Genomic DNA, 24,234 nt, shown 5'->3' with positions numbered 1-24,234 from the left:
AACGAAATGTCTCTACGTCAGAAAGAAATCTTGTCCATGGTCAACACGGAAGCTAGTGTTAACCAATGTAATATTGAGTTGAAGGACGGTGATGACTTAATATAACGTGACCTGTTTTTGTAATAACATCATTGAAATAGCTACAGTGAATTTGTAAGTCTTGATGCATACAATAAAGTTAAAATTTTATGTTCCTTTGTGTTTTGTGATGATTCGCTGACCCTTATTTTGCAATAACATAAGGTGCATTTTCCAATAACTAATGTATTATTTATATCTTTTAAATGTAGTCAATATTGTAGACGAATTAATTAGAGACATATGGTTACATTTTTCATATTGTTTATAGTTAACGGTTTATAAATTCAATAGGAAAATCTACATGTTTGTACAATTAATATGGGTAAATACAGTTATTTATTTTTACGAAGGGAAATCTTAACCACAGTTTTCCGTTCTTGTCAGGTATTTAAAGGAAATTATGTTTGAATCGAAGTTTATTTGTAGAAATTAATTCTTTACGAGTCTATACATCGAACGGAAAAATGTACATCTCAAGAGATGTTACTGTTTTCGTTGGAATTGTTGAATTTATTTCTATCGCCAGTTCGCGTAGGTGGCATAGATTATGCGAACATTCCAGAAAATGTGACCTTTTTATCTGACAAACGCTAGTCTGTTCGCCAGAGCGGAACACCTACGCTAAGTTGTAATACACTAGAAACATACATGACTTTGTATATAGGAATGAGCACATGTAACTGATGTAAGAAATTATCGCACAACTGTTTCACTTTGATTCTTATGAGCTTATATGGAGGTGTGCACACTACTCGATTTTTGAACAACTAAACAGTTGAATTGATTAAAACAATCGACATTCGCACAGTTGTGCGATTGTTTAGTCACAGTGCGCCCGCTCTTAAGAACCGAGATGTTTATAAGGGAGAGAATACATCTGTCTGCAAAAGTAGCGGATAGCTGCTAGATGTAGTCTTAGGACAGCAACTGGCGCAATGCGTACACATGCCAGTAAAATGTTCATGATTTATGTCGGTGTTAAGATTCGTACCATCTACTTGCCCGTAGATGTCACAAAATCATATGTGCTAGCTTCCATATCATGTCACGGCAAGCCACTTTTTACATGCCTGCCAACTTGGCATGTGTATTCCCGCCTAAATGTTATACAAGTGTTAGGACTCTGGTAATTTAGACGAGGAAATGTAAAATGTAGTCAAAGTGCTGCTTTACAGAACTTGAGATTTAAACGGCTCAGTAAAAAGTTTATACTGGCCGGTTTTAACGTCGAATTAAAAAAAATTCTTAAAAACTTCTAATTTTTAATTTTTTATGTATGTATTTTCATGTCTGTGCCTCCAGAAATAAGGATATGTAAGTAAAGTAATAAATACTTAGATGTGATCCAGGTTTAACAAATGACGAACGCAAGTTATAGTGACACACGTAATGACTCAATGACCATTTGAAAATGGAGGAAACAAAACACAATGACTTTTGATAAACCATTCCGGTAGTACTATATTTTATTATACTATATTTTTTTAAGGAGTGGGAGTCCTTAAAAAATATAGTCATCTCTTATCGAAATAAGTAGAGATATCAAACGTTTTAGTAATACTTCGTCAGTGATTGTAACCTAAAAAATCATTTAGATCTGTTAGCGAAGTCTGTGAAATATCTTCATTTTATTTATCCAAAACTAGCTGTTCCCGTGCGATTTCATCAGCATACATTTTTTTTATTGTTTACATGTCAAATTGTCAATTGTAAATGTCAAAATGACATGACATGACAAAACTTGGCAACCTTGCTTCCTTGATGTTGGCAGGAACTTATGGTCTCTCTCCCACATTAGGGTTTTCATCCAAAATATTTACCTCCTAACTTTAATGGCGTGAAAATATATAGCCTAAAGCGTGACGTAAGTGTTGGGCTTTTTATTAAAAAAAGAATTATTCAAAAATATGCTGTAATTGCTGACATCTTAGGCAACAAAGAAGTGTGTGTTTACGCTTTATTATAATAGTATATTATGGATGGATATATGTTACTATGTATCTTCAAAACGGATTAACTTGATGAAATTCAGCTGTAGAACATATTTTGAAAGGACACATAGACACTAAGTATTTTTTAATTTTGACAAATTCGCGGGAAAAAGCTCTTTTAATATTTCTTATTTTTCGCTATAAGTTCTCATAATGAAGCTTTGTGGAGCGCGGTTCAATCTACCATGAATAATCCAAGCTCTGTTTGCATCAGTGGATGCCAAGGTCAGCTGTTTTAATGCCATGAGCTACTTTAATAGGTGTTGGTTTTGTTTTTTTAAATTTCGATGCTAGTCTACAAATAGTATGTATATTTTAAAAAATATCACGAATTTCTCGATGACGTAGCGTTAAAATCGCTTGAAGTGGTAATTTAATTAATATTGATTGAAAATAAATCCTCGTTTTGTTCTTTTCTAACGAATGTTAAATCCTTATTAAAGAGGCCAAAGAGTAGATTACTTGAAGAAAAGACATCTCATATTATGTCTATGATAATTCAATGTCAATTGAGAATTCTCAAAAATATCCATGCATCATATAGTACAAACTTCATTATAAATTTAATGCACTCATCGATTCCGCTTTTTATCTACGTTCGTATTGACGCAGTGTTTTCGCGCAAAATGTGCATATCAGATAAAAAAATATTAAATATCTGAACTCTTTACGTCCAGATAACTGTAATGGATGTGACAAATACTTGATTTTGTTTTGTATAGAAAGGATCATCAGGAGTTTTGATAGAGTACTTCTAAACAGTTTTTGGACTTCGTCCTTATAGAATTTAAAAATATAGTAATAATTGTAGCTTATGTCACTTAGTGATAATGTAGATTTCTAACGATAAAAGATTTTTTTTAAATCGGTCAAGTACTTTTTAAGTTTATTTGTTACAAACAAACATACGATTTTTTCTACTTTATAAAGGCCTTAGTTAAGACCGGCTAAAATTTACCATACCCATCAAAACTCGGTTTAAACTATAAATTGCTTGCATTTTGTTGTATTTATAACCGGTTTTAAACATTAAAACTCTGTGCAGAGATGGCAGAAGATGGTCGGTGGCGTCGCTGCCTTCGTCTGGGTATGGGACAACGCCCGGCAGCTCCAGTCTGTCAGTAAGTATCTATTCCTTCTTAAAAATGTAATGTATGCCACACACGTTAGGTTCTACATGACGAATGATTTAATATTTAATCTACTGGGCTACCTTATCATGTGTGTCATCCTTCTTTTACTCTAAATTGAGGCGTATTAGGCTTTTGTCCTTATTTTCAACATTGACTTTTATGTAGTAGTTTAATAATGTATTTCATCGATATCTGTAACGGCAGTTACAATCTGTGATAGTAACGAGCGGAACAATCACTTTATCGGTCGCTCAGTCAATGCACCTACACACGTGGGGCTTCGAGATTAGCGGTTTTACAGCTTCACTAGAGTTAACACGTGCGATATTAACTACAATGTTTTTTTGTTTTATTTTATAAGAAGAGAAGGCAAACGATTTGATTTAAAAGAAACAATTTCATAATAATAGTAATAAATAAAGACAATAGCGGAAAATATGAATAGAGATCGATTTTCACAAACGGTAAATCGTTTTTACCCCATGCTTTAACGCCCCTTACAACTAAAATTGTGTTCTGAAAACTACAATATTTGCTAATATAAATGTAATATATAATATAAAAACCAATTTAGTTCTTTAAAAATGTTACGGATACAAGATGTGAATTGTGAAATGGATATTTTCATGGTTATACTTGTGAGAGCGATTGACGCTGTCTTCCTGGCCCCAGCGCCGGTTATTGCATGTGGCGTTAATTGCTCCGAGAAGTGGCAGGAATGTACGTGATTCATTTTGCTTAGCATACACTGAGTGGACTATTTATGTTTACTGTAATACTATTTATAAACTGTAGCAATTAAGTTGGTATGCAGTACTGAGTTGACGGATAGATCTGAACGAGTTTATTGCGTATACAAAAGTGATGTTTGTAGCAACCCTATTTCCAAGCGTAGTAGTAGTCGAGAAATTTGGTAGCAACCCTTGGAAGTGATTCTTGGTTATTAATAATGTTTTTTTTATTCTAATCAGTTGATTTATGGTTGAAAATTGCGTGCACACTTTTTATGCAAAATGAAAACATTATAAATTAGCGTATTTAACGTCAGGTGCGTTGCGTACTATATTTTCGTCTGCTACATACAATCCGATAAAATCAACTTTATGTAATTGTAATAAAGTTCATTTTTGTTAACAATAAAACTGAATCTTTGATGTTGAAAGCGGTCCAAGAATCTGCGATGTTATCTACGTCTTGAAGCGTTGATAAACACGAGAGGCTGTGATGACCTATGGCAAGACGAGCGTAACGATTTCTTTTAGACAGCACTTCGTATTATAAGACCTTCCTTGTGAAAGGTTAAGATGCATTTAGTGAGATGCTTAAGAGTCTAATTGAAATAATAGTTGTGCCTAACGCTTTACAGCTAAAAGGATAGTTAATGAAGTGCTTTAGGATCTATAGTTTAGTTCTGTCTTTTGGGATTTACAAAATGTTTCTTCAATGTATTCTAAAACAATCGTCACTTGTCTCTAAAAGACTATTCCTCCTTTTAAAGGTGTACTTAATATAATTCCAGAATATTCTAGACTCGTTACCAGCAATGTTTAGTAAAAGTCGTTGTTTGTTTTTAATTAAAAATGTATAAAGGAGGGTTTGTTACACCCTAGGGTAATATTTACATGTCATGACATTAGGCATGAGTTCATAATGTACATATACTTAAACAAAGGTTTTATTGTGAAGTCATGCTCGCAAAAACTTCACCTATACGACCACGCCTTCGTAGCATACCTTTAAAACTAGTATTAGACAACTTATTTAATTGATACTGTCGCTTTTAACTCAGAGCAATATTTCTCGTCCAGATTCAAGTTACGCGCCAATCTATCCATACTTCTAATGACATTGACAGCTGTCAGCTAGGGACGTGACGTTCTTGCCGATAATCTAGAGTTGCGCTAATTCTATAGCACGGTACTAATTTTATTCCTAACACTAGGTTGCTATAGACATGGTATCTTTATAGTTTAAACTAGCAGTCCCCGTGCGGCTTCATCTGCATAAAGTTAAAAAAAATATTTTGTTGTTTACATTTTTCAAATTATCAATAGGAAATGTCAAAATGATGCTCTTGCTTCCTTGATGTTGGCAGCAACTTATGGTCTCTTTCCCACATTAGGGTTATTGGCTAAAATATTTACCACCTCAGTTTAATAGCGTGAAAATATATAGCCTAAAGCGTGACATAAGTGTAAGGCTTTTTATCAAAAAAGAACAAAATCGGGATTATTCCCAATCGTCACCCCGATCTGTCCCCACGTTAGAATAAAAAGCTTCATCCGTCCCACCATCACCAATAAGGTGACAGATGGGACGTTTTGAAATAAAATAAGTTGCATCCGTCCCCTCGTCATAAAAGGTGGGACGGATAAAAATTTTTATTCTCATCTTTTTCCACGTAGGGATAGAGCGGGGTGACGGTTGAGAGTAATCCCAAAATCGATGTAATGTGCGGATACATGTTCAGATTTATTACGCGCCTGATTGAACTATTGGTCGATAAAATTGTTGAGTGCGTAAGCTGTCAGTAAAGTAATTCGTAAAATGTTCAATTACACCTCCTTTAAATTTGCAGTATAATGTTTGTACTACTAAATGGGTTTTTACCGAAAAGTATCTTTTTATGTTAAAAAAGTTTTTTAATCTTTGAGTCTACTCAAATGTAACAACTCGCTAGCTAGAAGAAATGCTTCTATTTGGTGGAGTTTGAAATAATGTAGGTAGAGGTCAAGGTCCGTACGGTCCGCTGCACGTGGTTAGTCTGTAACAATCTTATGAGGGCCCTTAAATATTATAATGCTCTAGTTTGTAGCATAACTGAATTTGAAGCGATGTTTTAGTTTAAAAAATATACTACCCCAGTTTGAACTCTCACTTAGTTATTTAGTGTAGATTTAGAATGAAAAAAGTACTCTAATAGACATTATTAGTGACTAATTGTCGATTGAATGGCTCTTCAGTAACAGTGTGATAAACTTTCATTTCTATTTTCAAACAATTAATATAATTGTAACTAGCGATGTTAATTTAAATACCCCACTGGAGATTTCGCCAGGTATGCGCGCGAATCAGACATCCTTCTAATGACATTGACAGCTGTCAGCTAGGGATGTGACGTTTATGCCGATAATCTAGTGTTGCGACAATTCTACATTACGGTACTAATTTTCTTCTTAACACTATTAAACTAAATTGTCTTTTTATTTTCGAAAATACTGATTTAATGGAGATGTATGACAACACGTTTCTATACGGATTAGACAGTGGAAACAAACACAACATGGTTAACAAAGTAGCAGTTCTTAAACCTCATGTAAACGCAGAAGGAAAAGTTGTGTAATAACACACGTTTCCTTATTCGTTGTACTATTTACAAACGTCAGTCGTTTAAATCTGATAAGCAGTATTTATGGCGTTGTTTAGTAAGCAACAGGAGTATAGACCGTGAGTTTTGAGACGCGTAAGGCATGAGTTATTGGTCGCAAGGTCCGAAACTTTAGAGCCACCAGAGGTTTAAGTTTTAGCTATGTTTGAAGACAGAGAGCTTCACAGACGCTTTAAGTATCCAAACCACAAAGGTGGAAACTCGATTGGTTCGAAAGTTATCAGGACCTAGGTAGTTGCATATTTATAACGGGTTACCATAATCTTCCTGGCGACAAGAAATGCTCCTCGCTTTAGCAGTGATAGAGCTTTCAACAGTGGTAGAGCCCGCTTTAACATCTTAGCACTGCAGGGCCGGCTCGCCCGGTGTAATACTACGACCATACAGAAAACAGGCGGGAAGTGGACGCAATGTCGCGTTTTGTCTGATTGGTGTGGTGCCGGAGGCCTAATTTTAGTCCCTTTCCCTTTCCACCCTTTTCTTAAGAGAAAGGGATGGGAAGAAAAAGTGGATTTGACGGTGGAGGAGACACATACGAAGGGGAAATGTCCTCTTTATGTGCGTCTCCTCTTCCTCATGATTTAACGTATGGCGAACTGTTTGTTGATGTTTTTTTTTCCATAAGAATGTTCTAAAAGTCGTATGTCGTTGTAGAACAACCAGATTCACTGTATTCGTTTGTACAATGTTGCAGTCGCAATGCTCGTCCCAGGAGCGTCTGTTGGCGGCGCAGGGCGCGTACGAACCGCCGCGTGCGCCCTGCCCGCACTGCCAGCAGCATCAGAACTCGCTCAAGTAAGTTTACACCTTATTACTTACAGCATAGAGTCTATTTTACTACTTTCTTTTTTCTAGGATCATTGTTAAACGAATTTACACCTTAACGCTTACTGCACAACGTTAAGAATAAATTATTCTACATTCTAATATCCAGAATGGATATTTGTCGTGTAAATTTATGCTTTCATACATAGGGGTTAGAGTTTGTTCTTCTGTAGTCATGCCTGAAGGTTGTCAATCAGCCATAACAAAGTCATGAATTTTTTGTTTCTGTATTATCTTTTTTACTGTCGAAGGACGCTTTTGAAGTAAAAACTTTTGTTTTGTAATCATTATTACATCTAAAGTTACCCATGGTAAGGTATGGATGGAGCCGTTAAAAGGGGGAGGAGGGATAAATAAGATCTATGGATATGGTAAAGGCCTCTTTGATTATTCAGAAATCCCGAGTATAACATATTTAGGTTCTCAGTATAAATTGCTGAAATAGAAATGTCAATAAAATATATTTAGATAACAGACGTTTCTTGAATATCGATCTTATTACTTCTGGAATAAGAGCGGAAATATCTTTACTATTAGTTCATTGAAAGAAGATGTTTCCTGATCGAAAATACGGAAGGCAGTTAAACCTTGCTGGAGGTCAAGTGGAACTGTAAACGGAAACGATAATAGTCCAATTAAATGAAATTTATTAGAGACGAAACAGAATCTATTGGACCGTATTATTTATCGGTTAAGAACACTTTTGGTTTATCTCTATTGGAGCAAATTTTATTAATTTCACCAAGGAATTTGTATTTTCGGATATTTGAGTTTTGCTTTATAATTTAATTTTGTATATTCACCATTGTCCTTTCAATTGTGTGTTGAAAAACCAATTTTAATATATGGTTGTTTTAGTTAATGTTTACTCACAGATTAAGATTTAAATAAAATTAAATACAGTTGGTGCGTGCGACTTCTCCGTATGCAATAAAAAAATATATAATGTAGGTTACATTACTCACAGATAAAATACCTTTCTAACTGCGCAAAATTTTATGAAATCGGTCCAGTAGTTTTTGAATTATTTCGATATGTACGAAAATAGAATTTCCTCTTTACAATGTTAATATAGATGATAATAAAGAGTCAATAAACATAAAACTATTTTCCATTGCAGCAGCTCGCAGGGGTCCGGCATGAACTGGGCGTCGCTGTCGGACAGCGGGGGCAGCGGCCACGCCCCGCGCGCGCCCTCGCCACGCCCCGCACCGAAGCGTGTACGCAGTCGCAGTCTCAGGTATACTATTTAGTACAGACTAGATGTTGCTTGCAATTTAACTTAAACAAAAAACTACATGTACCCCAGATACTTAATATTTCTTGGGATTAATCGTATCCTATGTATTAATCCATGATTTGTTTTATGTATATCTGTCCCAAATTTCAATAATATATAACCGTTGTAGAATGACCAAGTGTTTATTAAAAAAAATAGTGTATTAAAAAACTAAACAAAATGATTGTATCTAAGCAAGAATTTGCAGTATATGAAATGAATTTATAATGAATGTGTGTTTTTGTAATGGTGTTTGCAGTTCGCCGTCGCGGTCGCCGGGGGGCGGGTCTGGCGGCGAGGGCGCGCGCGAGGACGCCGTCACAGCGATGTCCGCGCTCTTCGCCGCGCGCTTCCCCGCCGCACAGAAACACATGGATGACAAGTGTGTACACATTTACACTAACCTCTACACATTGACACTAATCTATACACATTTGTACCAAAGTGTACACATTTGTACCAAAGTGTACACATTTGTACCAATGTGTACACATTTGTACCAATGTGTCCACATTTGTACCAATCTGTACACATTTGTACCAATGTTTACATTTTTGTACCAGTCTGTACACATTTGTACCAATGTGTACAAATTTGTAGCAATGTTTACATTTTTGTACTAGTGTGTACACATTTGTACCAAAGTGTACACATTGCACCAACATGCGTGCATGTACTAATATAAACAAAAGTACGATAAGTATGCCTATGTCTTTAATTTTCTACCTATTTCAGATTGCGGGGACTTATTGACGAGTTGACGGAACTTGACAAGAAACCTGACAGGCCTCCTATAGAAAGATTTGTTCAACGACAGGTCAGTTGTGAACTAATAAATAAGATAAGCCGTCATTGATAATATTTATTGTAGTTTTATGATTTTATGTAACTGACATCTTTGTAGGTGTTGGAGATGGCGCGTGATTGTTTACACAAGTCGGAATCCAAGCAGGTGACCAGCACGTACTTCTATGACATGGCGGACAGTCTCGACAGGTTGTTAGCTGAGGTAAGTTAGTACACATTTTTATGAAATTTTTCTCTTTAAGAACTATAATCTCATTATTTGTTACTGCTTACCTATTTTTCGAGGAAATTCTATGATTACGCCCATATTTTGTAGAATAGTTCTCATTTTTAGGTAATTACTTAAATTAAAAAAAAAACAAATATCTGAATTGAAAGTATTTCCGTATGTAATAATTTACTTATGTTATTTTTTTAACAAATTGTTATTTTGTTTAGACTCGTGAGAAGTCTGCGGAGGCGGGTGCGCAAGTGGCGCCGCTGGTGACGCGACTGGTGCTGGCGATGGCGCGCCCGGCGAGACTGCTAGAGTGCCTGGAGTTCGACCCTGAGCGCTTCTACCGCCTGCTAGAGGCCGCTGAGGGGCATGCCAGGCAGTCGCAGGTTAGAGATTACACTGTTACGCCATTACACATACTATTACACTAATACACTTTTACACACGCAATTACACTGTTACACTTTTACACACGTTGTTACACTGTTTACACATTTGCGCTATTTCATGGTTCTATTATTACAAAATTACACATAGAATTTTATACCGTTACACTTTTACACAACTGTACCATTCCACTGCAAATGATCCCTATGATGTGTACACAACGAGTAGCTTAAACAGAACTTTAAGTATGATGGATAAATTGTAAAGCATTATTACACAAACGCACTAATTCATTCTAGTGGATATTCCAGTACATAACAAGTATTAAATCTTACTTCTTACTAATATTATAAATGCGAAAGTTTATATGGATGGATGGATGGATGGATGGATGGATGGATGGATGAATGTTTGTTAGCGTTTGTAGCCTAAACGGCTGAACGGATCTCCATGAAATTTGGCACAGGTTTAGAACATAGTCTGGAAGAACACATAGGCTACTTTTTATCCCGGGATAAGTTACGGTTCCCGTGGGATTCATTAATTTAGTTTTTTAATGTTTACTCGATCATTCTGCAACGGTTCGACATATCTTATTGAAATTTGGCACAGATATAAAACAAAGTCTGGAGTACACATGAGATAAGCTTCATCCCCGAGATGTCCGGTTCCCGAGGGATACGTAGCTTTTTGTTATTTATGTAGTTCGTATGTTTTCCAATACTACGCGGACGAAGTCGCGGGCAACAGCTCGTAATATAATATAATAAAAATATGATATAATAATAAATACAATATATATTCCAGGGTATAACGACGGACATCCCGCAGTACATAATACACAAGCTGGGGTTGTCACGTGACCCGCTGGCGGAACTGCACGCGCCGCCCCCGCCGCCGCCGCCGCCCCCGCAGCACTCCGCCTCGCCCTCCAAGTTAGTACCACCGTAATCAAATTACTGCCATCAAAACACCGTTGCTATACCTTCTAAAAACATCCATCCATCTAACTGCTTTTTTGTTTGGGTCGCCTGATATTCGACTATTGTCAAAAACCTCGAACTTATTTGGAATGGCAATAAGATCTGTGTAATATTCTCTAGTTTTGTAATGTTACTTGTATTCTTACTAATATTGTAAATAGAAAGAATTAAATGGATTTTAGAGTTTGTAGCCTAAACTGAACGGATTTCGATAAAATTAGAGTATAGTTTGAAAGAATACATGCTACTACTTTTGTTTTTTTTATTCCACGGCCGAAGTCGCAGGGAAAAGATAGTATATGTATAAAAATCTATATATGTGTTCTTTTTATAAAGTAGTAAATGTAATCTATACATATTATCAACAGAAAAGATTTGTATTTTTGTATGTATTGTAACTACTCAAAAACTACTTGGCCCATTGAAAAAATTTTAACACCATTAAAAAGCTATGTTATCAGTAATATGGGCTATATTTCATTATTATTTTTAATGGTATGTAGGCGAAATTGCAGGCAACAGCTAGTTCATTATGTGTTTGTTTGCAGGGGGCGTGGCCGCCAGTCGCCGCCGGGCGCGCCCCCCGGCGGCGCCCCGCCCAGCGAGAACGACTACCACGTCATCAAACTGATCTCCAACGGCGCGTACGGCGCAGTCTACCTCGTCAAACACAAACTAACCAGACAGAGGTCAGTAGGGGCACTTTTACTTAATAAAGTGTTTCGTAATTCTCATTTGATTTTACAAAGGAAATTTATGTTTAAACAAATTAAATTAAGTCTTTAATATCTCTCTCTCTCTCTCTCTCTCTCTCTCTCTCTCTCTCTCTCTCTCTCTCTAAATGTCTAAGTGTCTCCGTAAAGTAAGAAATAAATTGCAGTGTCTGTACGTAACATAAAAAAAAAATTAAATTATCGAAGTTGATGCATTTACGTTACTGATATCGAAAATCTGAGTTAAAACATTTTTGTCTGTCTGTCCGCAATAGTTGCGAATAATTTCCGAAATAGTTAATAATCTAGACATTGTAATCTAAGGTAAGAACAGTTACGGATATACCTAAAAACTGTTTATTTGTATGTAGATATGCAATGAAGAAGATAAGCAAGAACAATCTAATCCTGAGGAACCAAGTGGAGCAGGCCTTCGCGGAGAGAGACATCCTCAGTTTTGCTGATAATCCTTTTGTGGTAATTATTTATATTAATTTGTAAACGTATGGATACGTAATGTAATAGGCAGTTCGCAAACGTTTTCCTACATTTATTATTCAAAGAAATAGTAACTTTTTCTCAATTAAAATTATTGGCTATTTATATTTTAACTGACCAATGAAAATCTTGTCTCGGAATACTCCAAGAGCAACTCAGAACAAAAGAAAAGAGGTATTTAAAAAGACCTACAATTTGACTTTTAACTATCTTTTGATTTATGACAAACTAGCTGTTGCTTGCGATTTCGGCCACGTGGAATTTAAAAAATATAGCCTATGTTACTCACTAATAACGGAGCATTTTAACGGTGAAAGAGTTTGAAATCAGCCTAATACTTTTTGAGTTATTTCAATACATAAAAAATCCAAAAGTAGAAATCTTTCCTTGAATAATATTAGTATATACCAATTTTCAGGTGACGATGTACTGTTCGTTCGAGACGAAGCGCCATCTGTGTTTGATCCTGGAGTTCGTGGAGGGCGGCGACTGCGCCACGTTGCTGCGCGCCGGCCCCCTGCCGCCCGACATGGCGCGACATTACTTCGCTGAGGCAGTGCTCGCTGTCGAGTATCTGCATTCATACGGCATCGTGCATAGAGACCTCAAGCCTGATAAGTAAGATGACATGACTCGATATGACACGACTCGACTCGACTCGACTCGACTCGACTCGACTCAATACGACAAAACTCGACTTGATGCGATACTACATGAAACGATACGAGTCAACAGGACAAAGTACTCTCTCGCTTTGCAATTTTTACTTACAAGTCTTTACTTGGAATGCTTTAATAGGAAGGGGAATTCTTTTTGGCGAAAGTTGCCCATAAAGAGGAGATATCTTATTTCTGTGCGTCCCCACCTCAGTCGGTTAAAGGTAGGCATCTGTTTTTGCGGATGTCTATGAGAAGATCGCTTCGCTATTTTGACGAATTCCTGGCCGCTTGCGTTTATCACCTTATATTTAAAGAGTAAATGTAATGAATTTACTTTATTTATAATCGAGTTCAATACAATTTAGAAATTATATAAACCTGACTAAACGAATTTATCTGTTGCAGCCTTCTTATAACTGCGACGGGACATATAAAGTTGACGGATTTTGGACTAAGCAAAATGGGCCTTATGTCGTGTAAGTAACATTCAAAATTGACTAATAACGTTCATTTGTTTTCAAATTATTTAGAGAATGTTTTGCCTTTATAATTTGTTGAATTTCAATCTTGTGTCTTCTACAAATTATTTGGAATGTTTTGCCAACAGAATTTAAGCTCTAAGTGTACGTGTATAAGGTTTAAATTTCAATAATTTCCCACAGTGGCTACAAATCTGTACGAAGAGTACGCGGACCGCGAGGCGCGTCAGTTCTCCGACAAGCAAGTCTGCGGTACGCCGGAGTATATCGCTCCTGAAGTTATACTGAGACAAGTATGTAGAAAATATATACCAAATTATTACTAAAACACACATTTATTTGTTATGTAGGATCTCAGCAATCTTACTAATATTATAAATGTGAAAGTTTAGATGGATGGATGTTTGTTAGAGTTTGTAGCCTAAACTGCTGAACGGATCTCAATAAAATTTGGCATACATGTAGAAAATAGTCTGGAAGAACGCATAAGCTACTTGGTTTTGTTTTTTATTAATAGCACGCGGACGGAGTCGCGGGCGAAAGCTAGTCACTTCATATTTTTTAAAAAATATTTTTTTAATAAAATGCCCTACATTTATGCCATGCTATATATTATCACGCTATTAAATTTAGGGAGTGAATAAGTTGGAAGAAATGTCATGAAAGCCGTACGAGAACAGTTCGTTAAATGTATCGTCAAATAATCGGTATATGTTTACTATAGGAGACCCTTACACATTTAGACTTGTTATAGTTAAGTGGTTTCTTTATTAAAAAGTGTAAATAAGTAGCAACTAAATTTACTTTTAGTGTTTGATTAATTTCTAAATGCTGCAGTTAGCAAAATCTTTAGAAAAACTTAAAAAAAATAAAAAATTTACTTCTATATTTTTATAATTTACACTCAAAGTTATTTGAAAAGTAGCTTTATATATTTTTCATAATAAATCGATATTTAGGGCTTCTTAAATTATTCTTAGTAAGTGATGTGATGTTCCAGGGTTACGGCAAGCCTGTGGACTGGTGGTCTATGGGTGTGATCCTGTACGAGTTCCTGGTGGGCTGCGTGCCGTTCTTCGGAGACACGCCGGAGGAACTCTTCGCTCATACTGTTAACGGTAACTTAGAAAAATCTTACTAATATTATAAATGCGAAAGTTTAGATGGATGGATGGATGGATGGATGGGGGATGGATGGATGGATAGATGGATGGATGGATGGATGTTTGTTAGAGTTTGTAGCCTAAACGGCTAAACGGATCTTCATGAAATTTGGCACAGGTTTAGAACATAGTCTGGAAGAACACATAGGCTACTTTTTATCCCGGGAATAGTTACGGTTCCCGTGGGATTCATCAATTTAGTTTTTTAATGTTTACTCGATCATTCTGCAACGGTTCAGCATATCTTATTGAAATTTAAAACAAAGTCTGGAGTATACATGGGATAAGCTTCATCCCCAAGAAACGTCCAGTTCCCGAGGGATACGTAGCTTTTTGTAATTCATATAGTTCGTATGTTTTCTAATACCACGCGGACGAAGTCGCGGGCAACAGCTCGTAAGCTATATTATAAGATTTTTAATAACTTTAGAACTCCATTGGAGTTTTTTTTCTCTGTTTGTCGTGATGTCTGTGAGTTTGTGTGCGCTAATCTCAGAAACTGATTAGTTTATTTGGATTTACTTTCTATAAATATATTGATGTTAGTTTCACTTAAAATTTGGCGTTGTTTAATTCTCAATATATGCATAAATAAAAGAATTATGTGAATTTAAATCTACAGTTTTAGGAATTTTCATGAACTTCTCGTAATTCTTTATTTTTATACTGTGAATATGTTTTCCAGATGATATAGAGTGGCCCTCAGAGGAAGACTTTCCTATAGCGATAGAAGCGAGGACCATCATCACGGAACTCCTCGCCAGGAACCCGCGCGACCGCCTCGGTACTGGCGGCACGCATCAAGTCAAGGTAAAAAACTACGGTTTCAAAACTATGACTATTCTTTATATGACTAACTGTTGCTCGCGACTTTGCCCACTTGAAATTAAAAAAATAATACAAAATATAGCCTATGATACAGATAAATTTCCTTTATTATATTGAAAGCATTTTAAAAATCAGCCCGTTAGTTTTTTCGTAAATCAAATACATACAAAAATCCAGAAATGCAAATCTTTCCTCTTTAGTATAGTAGCTGTCGCCCGTAAACTTTATTAGCGCGCTATAAAAATGGTCTTCTAGAACATTACCTCGCGCATCAGCTACTTTTTGGTCAAAGTCCTGTCAAAATCTAGGCAGCCGTTTCCTAACTACATCATCTTCGCGAAATCTGTATTTGTTTCATTAAATATTACATACAGACACACCAATTTCATTATATGTATAGAAGAATATTTGGGAAAAAAAGTGTTTTTATAATTATTTCCAGGATCACATATACTTCTACGGCTTGGATTGGAATAATCTGTTGCGACGTAAGGCGGAGTTCATACCGCAGCTGGAGAATGACGAGGATACCAGTTATTTTGATAGTAAGTAGACATAACGGGTGTTTTTTCCCTTTGGAGGGTCAAATTCGTACAATCAATCGACCTAATGCGAAAAAAAAATCCCAATGGGCCCCTACTGGAGTTGCATTTTGGTCAGATTCGTGTTTTTTCTTTACAGAGTTTTATGTTTGTTTTATTGATATTTTTGTATGTCAGGTCGCTGTGACCGCTACAACCACAGCGAGGCGGACACGGACGAGGCGGGCGAGGGCGGGGAGCCGGGGGAGGATCCGCTGTTCGCCGCCTTCTCCTCCACTTCCCCGCAGTGGAGGAGACATTACCATCACTCGCATTCACACTCCCACTCCGTGGTATCACATGATTCCAGGGTAAGATACTGTTCCAATATTTTGATAGCTTAGTTACTTAGCTTAGATAGTACTCTTTGCTGCATGTAAATTTTTTTAAGCAATCATTCAGAATGTTATAAGCCCAGATGTTTGAAATATGTAAAATTACTTTAGGAAAAAGATTTTATATTGGATGTCTTCCAATATATATCAGATTTTTGCTTTTTAATACCATTATCATATTCACTTTAGTATATCTCATGATTTGTTTGTAGTTGCTACATCTTGCTTGTTCAAATATAGTCTAGAGTCTTTGATAATGTAATAGTTTACAGCTTTAGCTTGAATATTAGTTTATGGTTTTAGTATTTTTGCTTATTAATGTATTTTATTTGCACAGAGCACGGACAGCTGGCCGGGCACGCCGGACAGCGCGGGCCCGCCCACCACGCCCACCGCCCACCACCACCCCAAGTGCCCAGTGAGTAGCACTCACCACTCTTTATATCAAGTTTTCTTGTCTCATTAACAACCACATTCATACTTCATAGCTTTAAACATCAAACACTTAACTTACATATAAAGTTTGCTTTATAGGTGCGATAGATCCTAGATGCAGATTTTTATGTTAAACCCACACATATAGATGTTTTTAAACGGAAAAAAGTTAGCCATTAGACCCTTAATTTTATATATGTATTTGTTTTTGCTAGTGATTTTAGCCGCGCGTAATTAAACTTGGTAAGTAGCCTATGTGTTCTCCCAGACTATTCGAAGTTCATCTAGCTACGTTTAGTCATTTTGGAGAGACGCAATAAACATCCGTTTATCCAAACTTTTCGTCCTCGTCCGAGACTCTGTCGGCGTGGAATTTAAAAAATAAGTCATTTGATCTACGTGTAGTGTACTTATCTATTTATTTAATTATTTATATATTACACTACATTTATTTATTTATCATTTATTTATAATATAACATTACATTCACGCATTCACACACATCCATTCACACAAATACATTTCAATTTATATATTTTATATGACACAACTTCATACGTACAGACAGACACGCACACTCCACATTCACACTATATAATTTCATATACAAAATAAAATATTATTATAACACGTAAACAAAATGGCGGGCGAGAGGGCAAACGAGCGAGGTGTCAGCACAGTGTAGCAGCGCGAGGCGACTGTTTGGTGGCCGGCGCGGCGCGGTGCATGATTTGCAGTTGCACGTTGTGCGTACGCGCCGCGGGCGGCGCTCTGCAGCGCGTTGAAATTATATAGTGTGAATGTGGAGTGTGCGTGTCTGTCTGTACGTATGAAGTTGTGTCATATAAAATATATAAATTGAAATGTATTTGTGTGAATGGATGTGTGTGAATGCGTGAATGTAATGTTATATTATAAATAAATGATAAATAAATAAATGTAGTGTAATATATAAATAATTAAATAAATAGATAAGTACACTACATACGTTTAAGACAAATTTTATCGAGATCCGTTTAGCCGTTAAGCGGTAAACTAAACCAATCCTTCCATCTAAACGTTCGTTTTTATATTACTGGCTGTTGCTCGCGTTTTCGCCCACATGAAATTAAAATAAACAAAATATAGCCTATGTTATCAAATAAATTGCCTTTATAATGTTAAGTTTGTTTGTTATCAGTTGGTGGGAACGGGCGGAGGGTCGACAGCGGAGTCTTCACAAACGGATTCTGACGACGTGTCGCCGGCCGCGCGCCGCCGCGCCGCGCTGCGCCCGCCGCCGCTCGCCGCGCACGCGCACGGACACGCCCACGCGCACGCGCACGCGCACGCACACCCGCACCCGCCCCTGCTGCCTAGGATGTAAGTTGTTGATTGTCTACTTTAACTAACTTAAATAGTTTAATTCGATTATCTACAAAGTAATCCTGAAATATTAAAAAATAAGGTTCTTTTGTTCTATTGTAAAATATTAGCAAACACTGTAACAATTTGTAATATTCCAACTAGTCAAAGTTAAGTAGTTAGTGTTATGTGTGCCGGGGGCCCAACTTTAGTCCTTTTTCCTTCCTACACATTTTCTTTAAGAAGAGGATGGGAAGGGAACGGATGGAGGTGATGCATCGAACGGAGAAACATCCTCTTTATGTGCGTCTCCTTCGGCGATTAAGGGCGGGCAACGCATCCGATTTTGCGAGAGCAATGGTCGCTTCGCCATTTTGGCGGATTTAGGTGGTCACCCGCTCGTTTGCCACCTTATGAGAAAAAAGTCTAAATTTCGATCTGAGTATAATGACTTAATGTTAACATTTCTAGAACCGACACTTCGAAGCGTGAAGATAAGGGTGCCGACAGGGTAGACAAGCCAGAGAAATCAAAGCCGATAGCTCTCGCTGCACCTAAAACAATGCGCCGCTCCGCCAGCACCTCCGGACTCTCCCTTGTTATACATCCAGGTGGGTTTTTATATTTGACATTTAGAAAATTAATGAAGGATATGCGAAGGAAGGAGAAATATCCTCTTTTTATGTAGATAACTTGAAATCTCCGATTTCAATGAACATCTGTCGCTATTATAGCGAATTTAGTTGGCCTTATACTGGTTTACCACACTATAATTTTAAGTCCCTGTATAAGTAATTTTATATTTTAATACGTTACTTTAATTATCGTAGTTTTGATTATATTTAACGAAGTACAGTGTGGTATTCTCTTTTTCAATTTTTGCCACACGATTATGTTTTTTATTCCACTTGCATAAGGTTTATTATTGTGTTTCCAGCAGAGGAGGGCGGCGCGGGCGCTGGCGGGGGCGGGGCGGCGTCTCCGTGCGCCGGAAACACCTCCTCCACGAACTCTTCGCGAGACTCCTCCCCTTGTCGCGACCCGCCCTCTCCCTTCGCTATTGCTAATCACTCGTATGTATACACTGAAATTTTATTATTAAAATTATTTTTGTATATATATGTAGTATATGGCAATTAAAACGTCAGTGGTTCATTTGAATTGTAATCTACAGATCTTGGGTTCGAATCCCATGTACCAATGTAATTTTAGATTTTCATCTTAGTAAGAGTTAGTGTTTGTAAGAGTTTGTAGCCTGAACGGCTGAACGGATCTCGATGAAATTTGACATAGATGTAAAGTATGGTCTGGAAGAACACATAGGCTACTTAGTTTTTTTAATTCCACGCAGATGGAGTTGCGGGCCAAAACTAGTATGTACATTTACCCGACGTTCTTATAGTGAAGGAAAATATCGTAATGCCACCACATATAGATAAAAAATTTCACAGATATGTGTGAAATTTACTAGCAGTGCCGCAGCTTTGACTATAGTCTAGTCACCCTAACTTAGGGTACGCTCTGAGCCTATACTGAGCTTGTCATATGATGAAAAATACTTGATAAAATAAGGATATTAACAATTTTCTATCATTTGATTGAATTATCTTGTTACAGTCTGATCCAGTCTTCCAAGCCGCCGATAGTGGTGCGTCGTGGTCCGCGCGGCTTCGGCTTCACGATACACACCGTGAGAGTCTACTACGGGGACTCCGACTACTATACTATGCATCATCTCGTCTCTGTAAGTTTCTACTAGACTTCTATACAAGGTTTTACAGCCTTATAAATATATGCGGTACAAAGTTTAACTTAGGAATAAATTGAGTATAAGAAACATTTGTACTAATTTTTGCTTATACTCAGTTTGTTCTTAAGTTTAACTTTATATTGTTTGTGAGGCTGTAAGTGTTTAATTTTACTAATATTATAAATCAAGAACATCTAGACGCATCTCCGTGAAATTTGGCATAGATGTAGAGCATATTCTAGAAGAGGTTATGCTATTTTTATTCCACGCGGACGGAGCCGCGGCGAAAACTAGTTTGTTGATATATATGTACAAGTCATAAAATAATATAAAAACATTTAGTAGCCTATGTGTTCTTCCAGACTATTTTATATCTGTGACAAATTTCATCGAGATCTGTTAAGCCGACACGTAGTAAAAACATCCATCCATACAAACTTTCGCAGTTATAATATCAATATAATTAGGATAAGTTAGTAATAATTCCTTATTACCATTGAACAATATTGTAGACTCTCTTTTAATAAATAAAATAAATAAAATGAATAAAATAAAACACTCTTTATTGACAAAAAAAAATTAAAAGCACCTTTGTTCAAGAGAATGAAAGAGATAAAATATTAAGCGATTTTAAACCCTATTGGTCTAAACATAAGGTTTAATGTTAGGCGGTGAGTGAGCAAGGCGCGGCGTGGGCGGCCGGCCTGCGCGCGGGAGACCTCATCACACAGCTTAATGGAGAGTCCGTGCAGGGACTGCTGCATACACAGGTACGTTGGAATTTCAACCTTAAAACATAATGCATAAGGTTCATTTTAATTCACCATCAATTATAACAAAAGAGCTTAAAGTAAGATGTTTGCGAGACAAAATAACTATGGAAATTAATGTTTATTATATGTTTTTTTATTAGCTGTTGCTCGTGACTTTGCCCACGTAATAAAAAACTGGTAATAGTATAGCCTATGTTACTCACCAATAACGTATTTTTTTAATATGTGAAAGCATATTTGAAATTGGCTTAGTTACATTTCAATGAAAAATGCAAATATTTTTTTATATATTTTTTATAGGTGTTGAAGTTACTGTTGACTGCGCCTCATGCGACATTACGTGCGACGCCCCTAGACCAAACTACAATACAGGTAAGGAATAAAAATATACAATTAACTCTACCAGTCTTAGAAATAAACGTGGTATAAAGTAAACTGAGGAATAAACTGACTATATGCTTAATTTCTATACTATTATAATAAAGCGTAAACACACACTTTGTTGCCTAAGACGTCAGCAATTACAGCATATTTTTGAATAATGATTTTTTAAATAAAAAGCCCTACACTTACGTCACGCTTTAGGCTATATGTTTTCACGCCATTAAAATTAGGGGGTAAATATTTTGGATAAAATCCTAATGTGGGAAAGATACCATAAGTTGTTGCCAACATCAATGAAGTAAGAGTGTCAAGGTATGTCATGTCATCATTTTGACATTTGACATGTAAACAATAAAATAAAATTTTCATAATTTTATGCGGATGAAGTCGCATGGGAACAGCTAGTGTACTAACATTTGCTTATACTCAGTTTATTCCTAAGTGTTACTTTATACCGCGTTTATTTGTAAGGCTGTAAGTGTATAGCTTTCTGTAATGTTTCTGTAATACTAAGGGCATTACTGAAACGTCATTTAAACAGCGTTTTAAATGTTAAAGTCACGCTTAAATTACAAATTTTGACGGCCCTTACGAAGCGAAATATTTAAGATTAGTTTTTGTTGAAAATAAGAAATATAGGCTAGATTTTTCACAGATAACCTTTCTAATGTTGAATTTTTAAAATCGGCCCAGTACTTTTGAGTTATTTCCATATAGAAATAGAAATCTTTCCTCTTTATAATATTAGTATAGATATAGATTTTAATTAAGTATTTGGATATAACAGTCATTGTGTTGTGTAGGCGGGAGGGCGTCGCCGCGCGGGAGGGAGGCGGGCCTCCGCGCCGCCCCGCCCCCGGCCGCGCCGCCGCTGCTCGCTGTTCCGACGTATCTCCACCAAGCGAGCCTCGCAGGAGATGCACCAGGTATTTACATTAACGAAATCTGACTAATTTCATCGATCTAACGTTTCCTAAGCTTTTTTATAATAATTAGATACAGTTCGGTTTCCAAAAACATTGTCTTACGTAACCATTTCGTAAGTTTTTTTAATTTACCTTATTCGCACGCAACGCAACTTGAGACTGATACGTGAAAAAGTTTGCGCTATTTATTACTATTATCTATAGAAGCGAAGTTTTTCTGGTTGTAATGCCAACTTTTCTTACTAGAATAATGTGGGTTTTTGCGACTATTTTTTAGTCAGTTAACAATTCTAGAGCGATAGTCTTAAGTAAAATAATAATTTATGTTTGTATAAAGATGGTGACAGCGGCAGGTAGCGGAGAGTGTTCTTCGTCTCCGGCTGCATCGCCAGCCACCGACAGCCCGCTGCATGCCAACACGCACTATCAGAGGTCAGTTTTATTTCTTTGATAGCTCCTAGTAGCTATTGTTTGGAGTATAATGCTATTAAACATAGCCTATGTCACTCAGTGATAGTGTAGCTTTCTGATAGTGAAAGAATTTTTAAAATCGGTTCAGTAGTTTTTGAGTTTATTTGTAACAAACAAAGTCAAATTGAAAGCACCAATAGCTTAGTGTCTTGGGACAAGACTACCGGTTGTGGGTTTGAATTCCGGCATTAGATTACTATCATGAACTTATCCTAACACTAGCTTTTTCAAGATTACCTGGAATAGTTACAAAATTACGCCTTTAACATAGAGGGGAAAGCAGAAGTTATAGGTTACTATTTGCGGCCTATCTATCTATTTATCTATCGTTACCTCATTCTTGAGGGTCACAACCTCTCCTTGACCATCTCTCGTAGGGTATTCACTCTGCGATTCGCTGCGTTATGTATAGTGATATGCTTAGTAGTATCGATTGTGGTGATGGGACAGCCCTACCCCCTCTGCTAATAAAAAAAATACTAGTAAGATTAGTAAATATGAATTTGCAGGCCGTCGTCGTTGCACGGTCTGAAGCACAAGCTGGGGGCGGGGGAGGTGCGGCGCGCCTCGCTGCAGCACATGCCGCTCTCGCCCCTCGCGCGCACCCCCTCGCCCTCGCCGCAGCCCGCGCAGCAGCCGGCCTCCCCCACCAGGTAACATACCCTCGCTAGGTAAAAACTACCTTTTTTTGGTATGGGGGGGGGGGAATCTTCGAAAGATACCCTTATCTTTTTTATGTGAGATTTCTACTCACTAAAAAACCCCATCGGTGACCCCCCTTAGATGAGATTTGTGGGTCCAGGGATCTCCAATGGAACGCACAAGTACCGACTAGGGTAAAAACTACCTGACTACTAAAAGTTACTGAACAATTAGGTAACAAATAACTGACTATCGATGTTTCACAACGGGCACATCTTTGACTAAACTATCGCATCACAGTTGTGCGATTGTCGATTGTTTCGCAATTCAACTGTTTAGTTGCAATACTAAAAATCCAGTAGCGTACTTTTATATAAGCTCATAGGAATCAAAGCGAAACTAAACAGTTGTGCGATAGTTTAGTCAAAGGTGTTTACGCTCTTAATGTTCGGATCTAAAAAGAATTAAAAAAAAGGTTTTACATTGTGGTATATCATCTCTTGACTAATATGAATTAAATCGTTTCGCTTTAATCAGAATCACTGTTTAAACATTTGTTCGTATTTGTGTATACTTTGCATTGTGTTAACAAAACATTGTCATTGAAATGAACGAAACTTTACGTTACTACACTCTAATACAGCTACAAAAGGTAAGCCTGTCCCACCACTGGCTGATAGAGGCTCAGATACCTTAAAAATGACGTCACTGTCAGAAGAGCTAAAAATTTCGATATTTCTATCACATTTCTTAATGTTGGATTGTCATCAGACAATTTAAAGAATTTGATAGGACTGACTCTAAAGGTCTATCCCAACACCTGCTGATAGAGGCTAAGATAGGTTAAAAGTGATGTTACTGTCAGATCGAGTACCAAAATCCGATACTTCCGTCACATATTTCATACGTTGGATTGTTATCTGATAATTTACAAGGATTGTGGGACAGGCCCTAAGTAACGTAAAGTTTGGTATAAATGTCGCTGACTAACATCGGTGCGGGTGTAGCCGCTGCGAGGCGCGCAGCCCCTCCCCGCTGGCGGCGCGCGAGTGCGGCCGCCGCGCCTGGCCGCGCCGCGACCCCGCCTCGCCGCTGCTGCGCCGCGCACTCTCGCCCGACAGGTAACGCCCCCGACACGCCCCGCACACGTCCCCGGTACGCC

General features: G+C 37.2%; 1 protein-coding gene across 4 annotated transcripts in view; it reads left to right on the top strand.

The window, feature by feature from the left end:
- The window catches only part of LOC106111394 (microtubule-associated serine/threonine-protein kinase 3), a 51,005-nt gene that overhangs the window by 21,914 nt on the left and 4,857 nt on the right, over positions 1 to 24,234 (top strand). Inside the window, exons 5-32 of one of the 4 annotated variants that reach the window (XM_013293461.1) lie at positions 3,118 to 3,193; positions 7,288 to 7,388; positions 8,539 to 8,658; positions 8,957 to 9,079; positions 9,433 to 9,514; positions 9,602 to 9,706; positions 9,943 to 10,107; positions 10,916 to 11,043; positions 11,640 to 11,780; positions 12,176 to 12,281; positions 12,721 to 12,920; positions 13,367 to 13,437; positions 13,624 to 13,733; positions 14,441 to 14,558; positions 15,289 to 15,413; positions 15,874 to 15,976; positions 16,151 to 16,323; positions 16,685 to 16,765; positions 17,963 to 18,144; positions 18,598 to 18,737; positions 19,064 to 19,199; positions 19,744 to 19,870; positions 20,545 to 20,646; positions 20,950 to 21,021; positions 21,837 to 21,959; positions 22,297 to 22,391; positions 22,940 to 23,083; positions 24,080 to 24,193. In XM_013293461.1, the coding sequence (XP_013148915.1) occupies positions 3,118 to 3,193; positions 7,288 to 7,388; positions 8,539 to 8,658; positions 8,957 to 9,079; positions 9,433 to 9,514; positions 9,602 to 9,706; positions 9,943 to 10,107; positions 10,916 to 11,043; positions 11,640 to 11,780; positions 12,176 to 12,281; positions 12,721 to 12,920; positions 13,367 to 13,437; positions 13,624 to 13,733; positions 14,441 to 14,558; positions 15,289 to 15,413; positions 15,874 to 15,976; positions 16,151 to 16,323; positions 16,685 to 16,765; positions 17,963 to 18,144; positions 18,598 to 18,737; positions 19,064 to 19,199; positions 19,744 to 19,870; positions 20,545 to 20,646; positions 20,950 to 21,021; positions 21,837 to 21,959; positions 22,297 to 22,391; positions 22,940 to 23,083; positions 24,080 to 24,193 (3,363 nt within the window). Of the gene's footprint in view, positions 1 to 3,117; positions 3,194 to 7,284; positions 7,389 to 8,538; positions 8,659 to 8,956; positions 9,080 to 9,432; positions 9,515 to 9,601; positions 9,707 to 9,942; positions 10,108 to 10,915; positions 11,044 to 11,639; positions 11,781 to 12,175; positions 12,282 to 12,720; positions 12,921 to 13,366; positions 13,438 to 13,623; positions 13,734 to 14,440; positions 14,559 to 15,288; positions 15,414 to 15,873; positions 15,977 to 16,150; positions 16,324 to 16,684; positions 16,766 to 17,962; positions 18,145 to 18,597; positions 18,738 to 19,063; positions 19,200 to 19,743; positions 19,871 to 20,544; positions 20,647 to 20,949; positions 21,022 to 21,836; positions 21,960 to 22,296; positions 22,392 to 22,939; positions 23,084 to 24,079; positions 24,194 to 24,234 lie in introns of all 4 variants that reach the window. The other 3 variants (XM_013293460.1, XM_013293463.1, XM_013293462.1) reach the window with 3 other exon arrangements.

Source organism: Papilio polytes, unplaced genomic scaffold, assembly GCF_000836215.1.
Source record: "Papilio polytes unplaced genomic scaffold, Ppol_1.0 DF824169.1, whole genome shotgun sequence".
NCBI classification, from domain to species: Eukaryota; Metazoa; Arthropoda; class Insecta; order Lepidoptera; family Papilionidae; genus Papilio; species Papilio polytes.
Note: the sequence above shows the minus strand (reverse complement) of the source record. Positions and strands in the feature narration are given on the sequence as shown.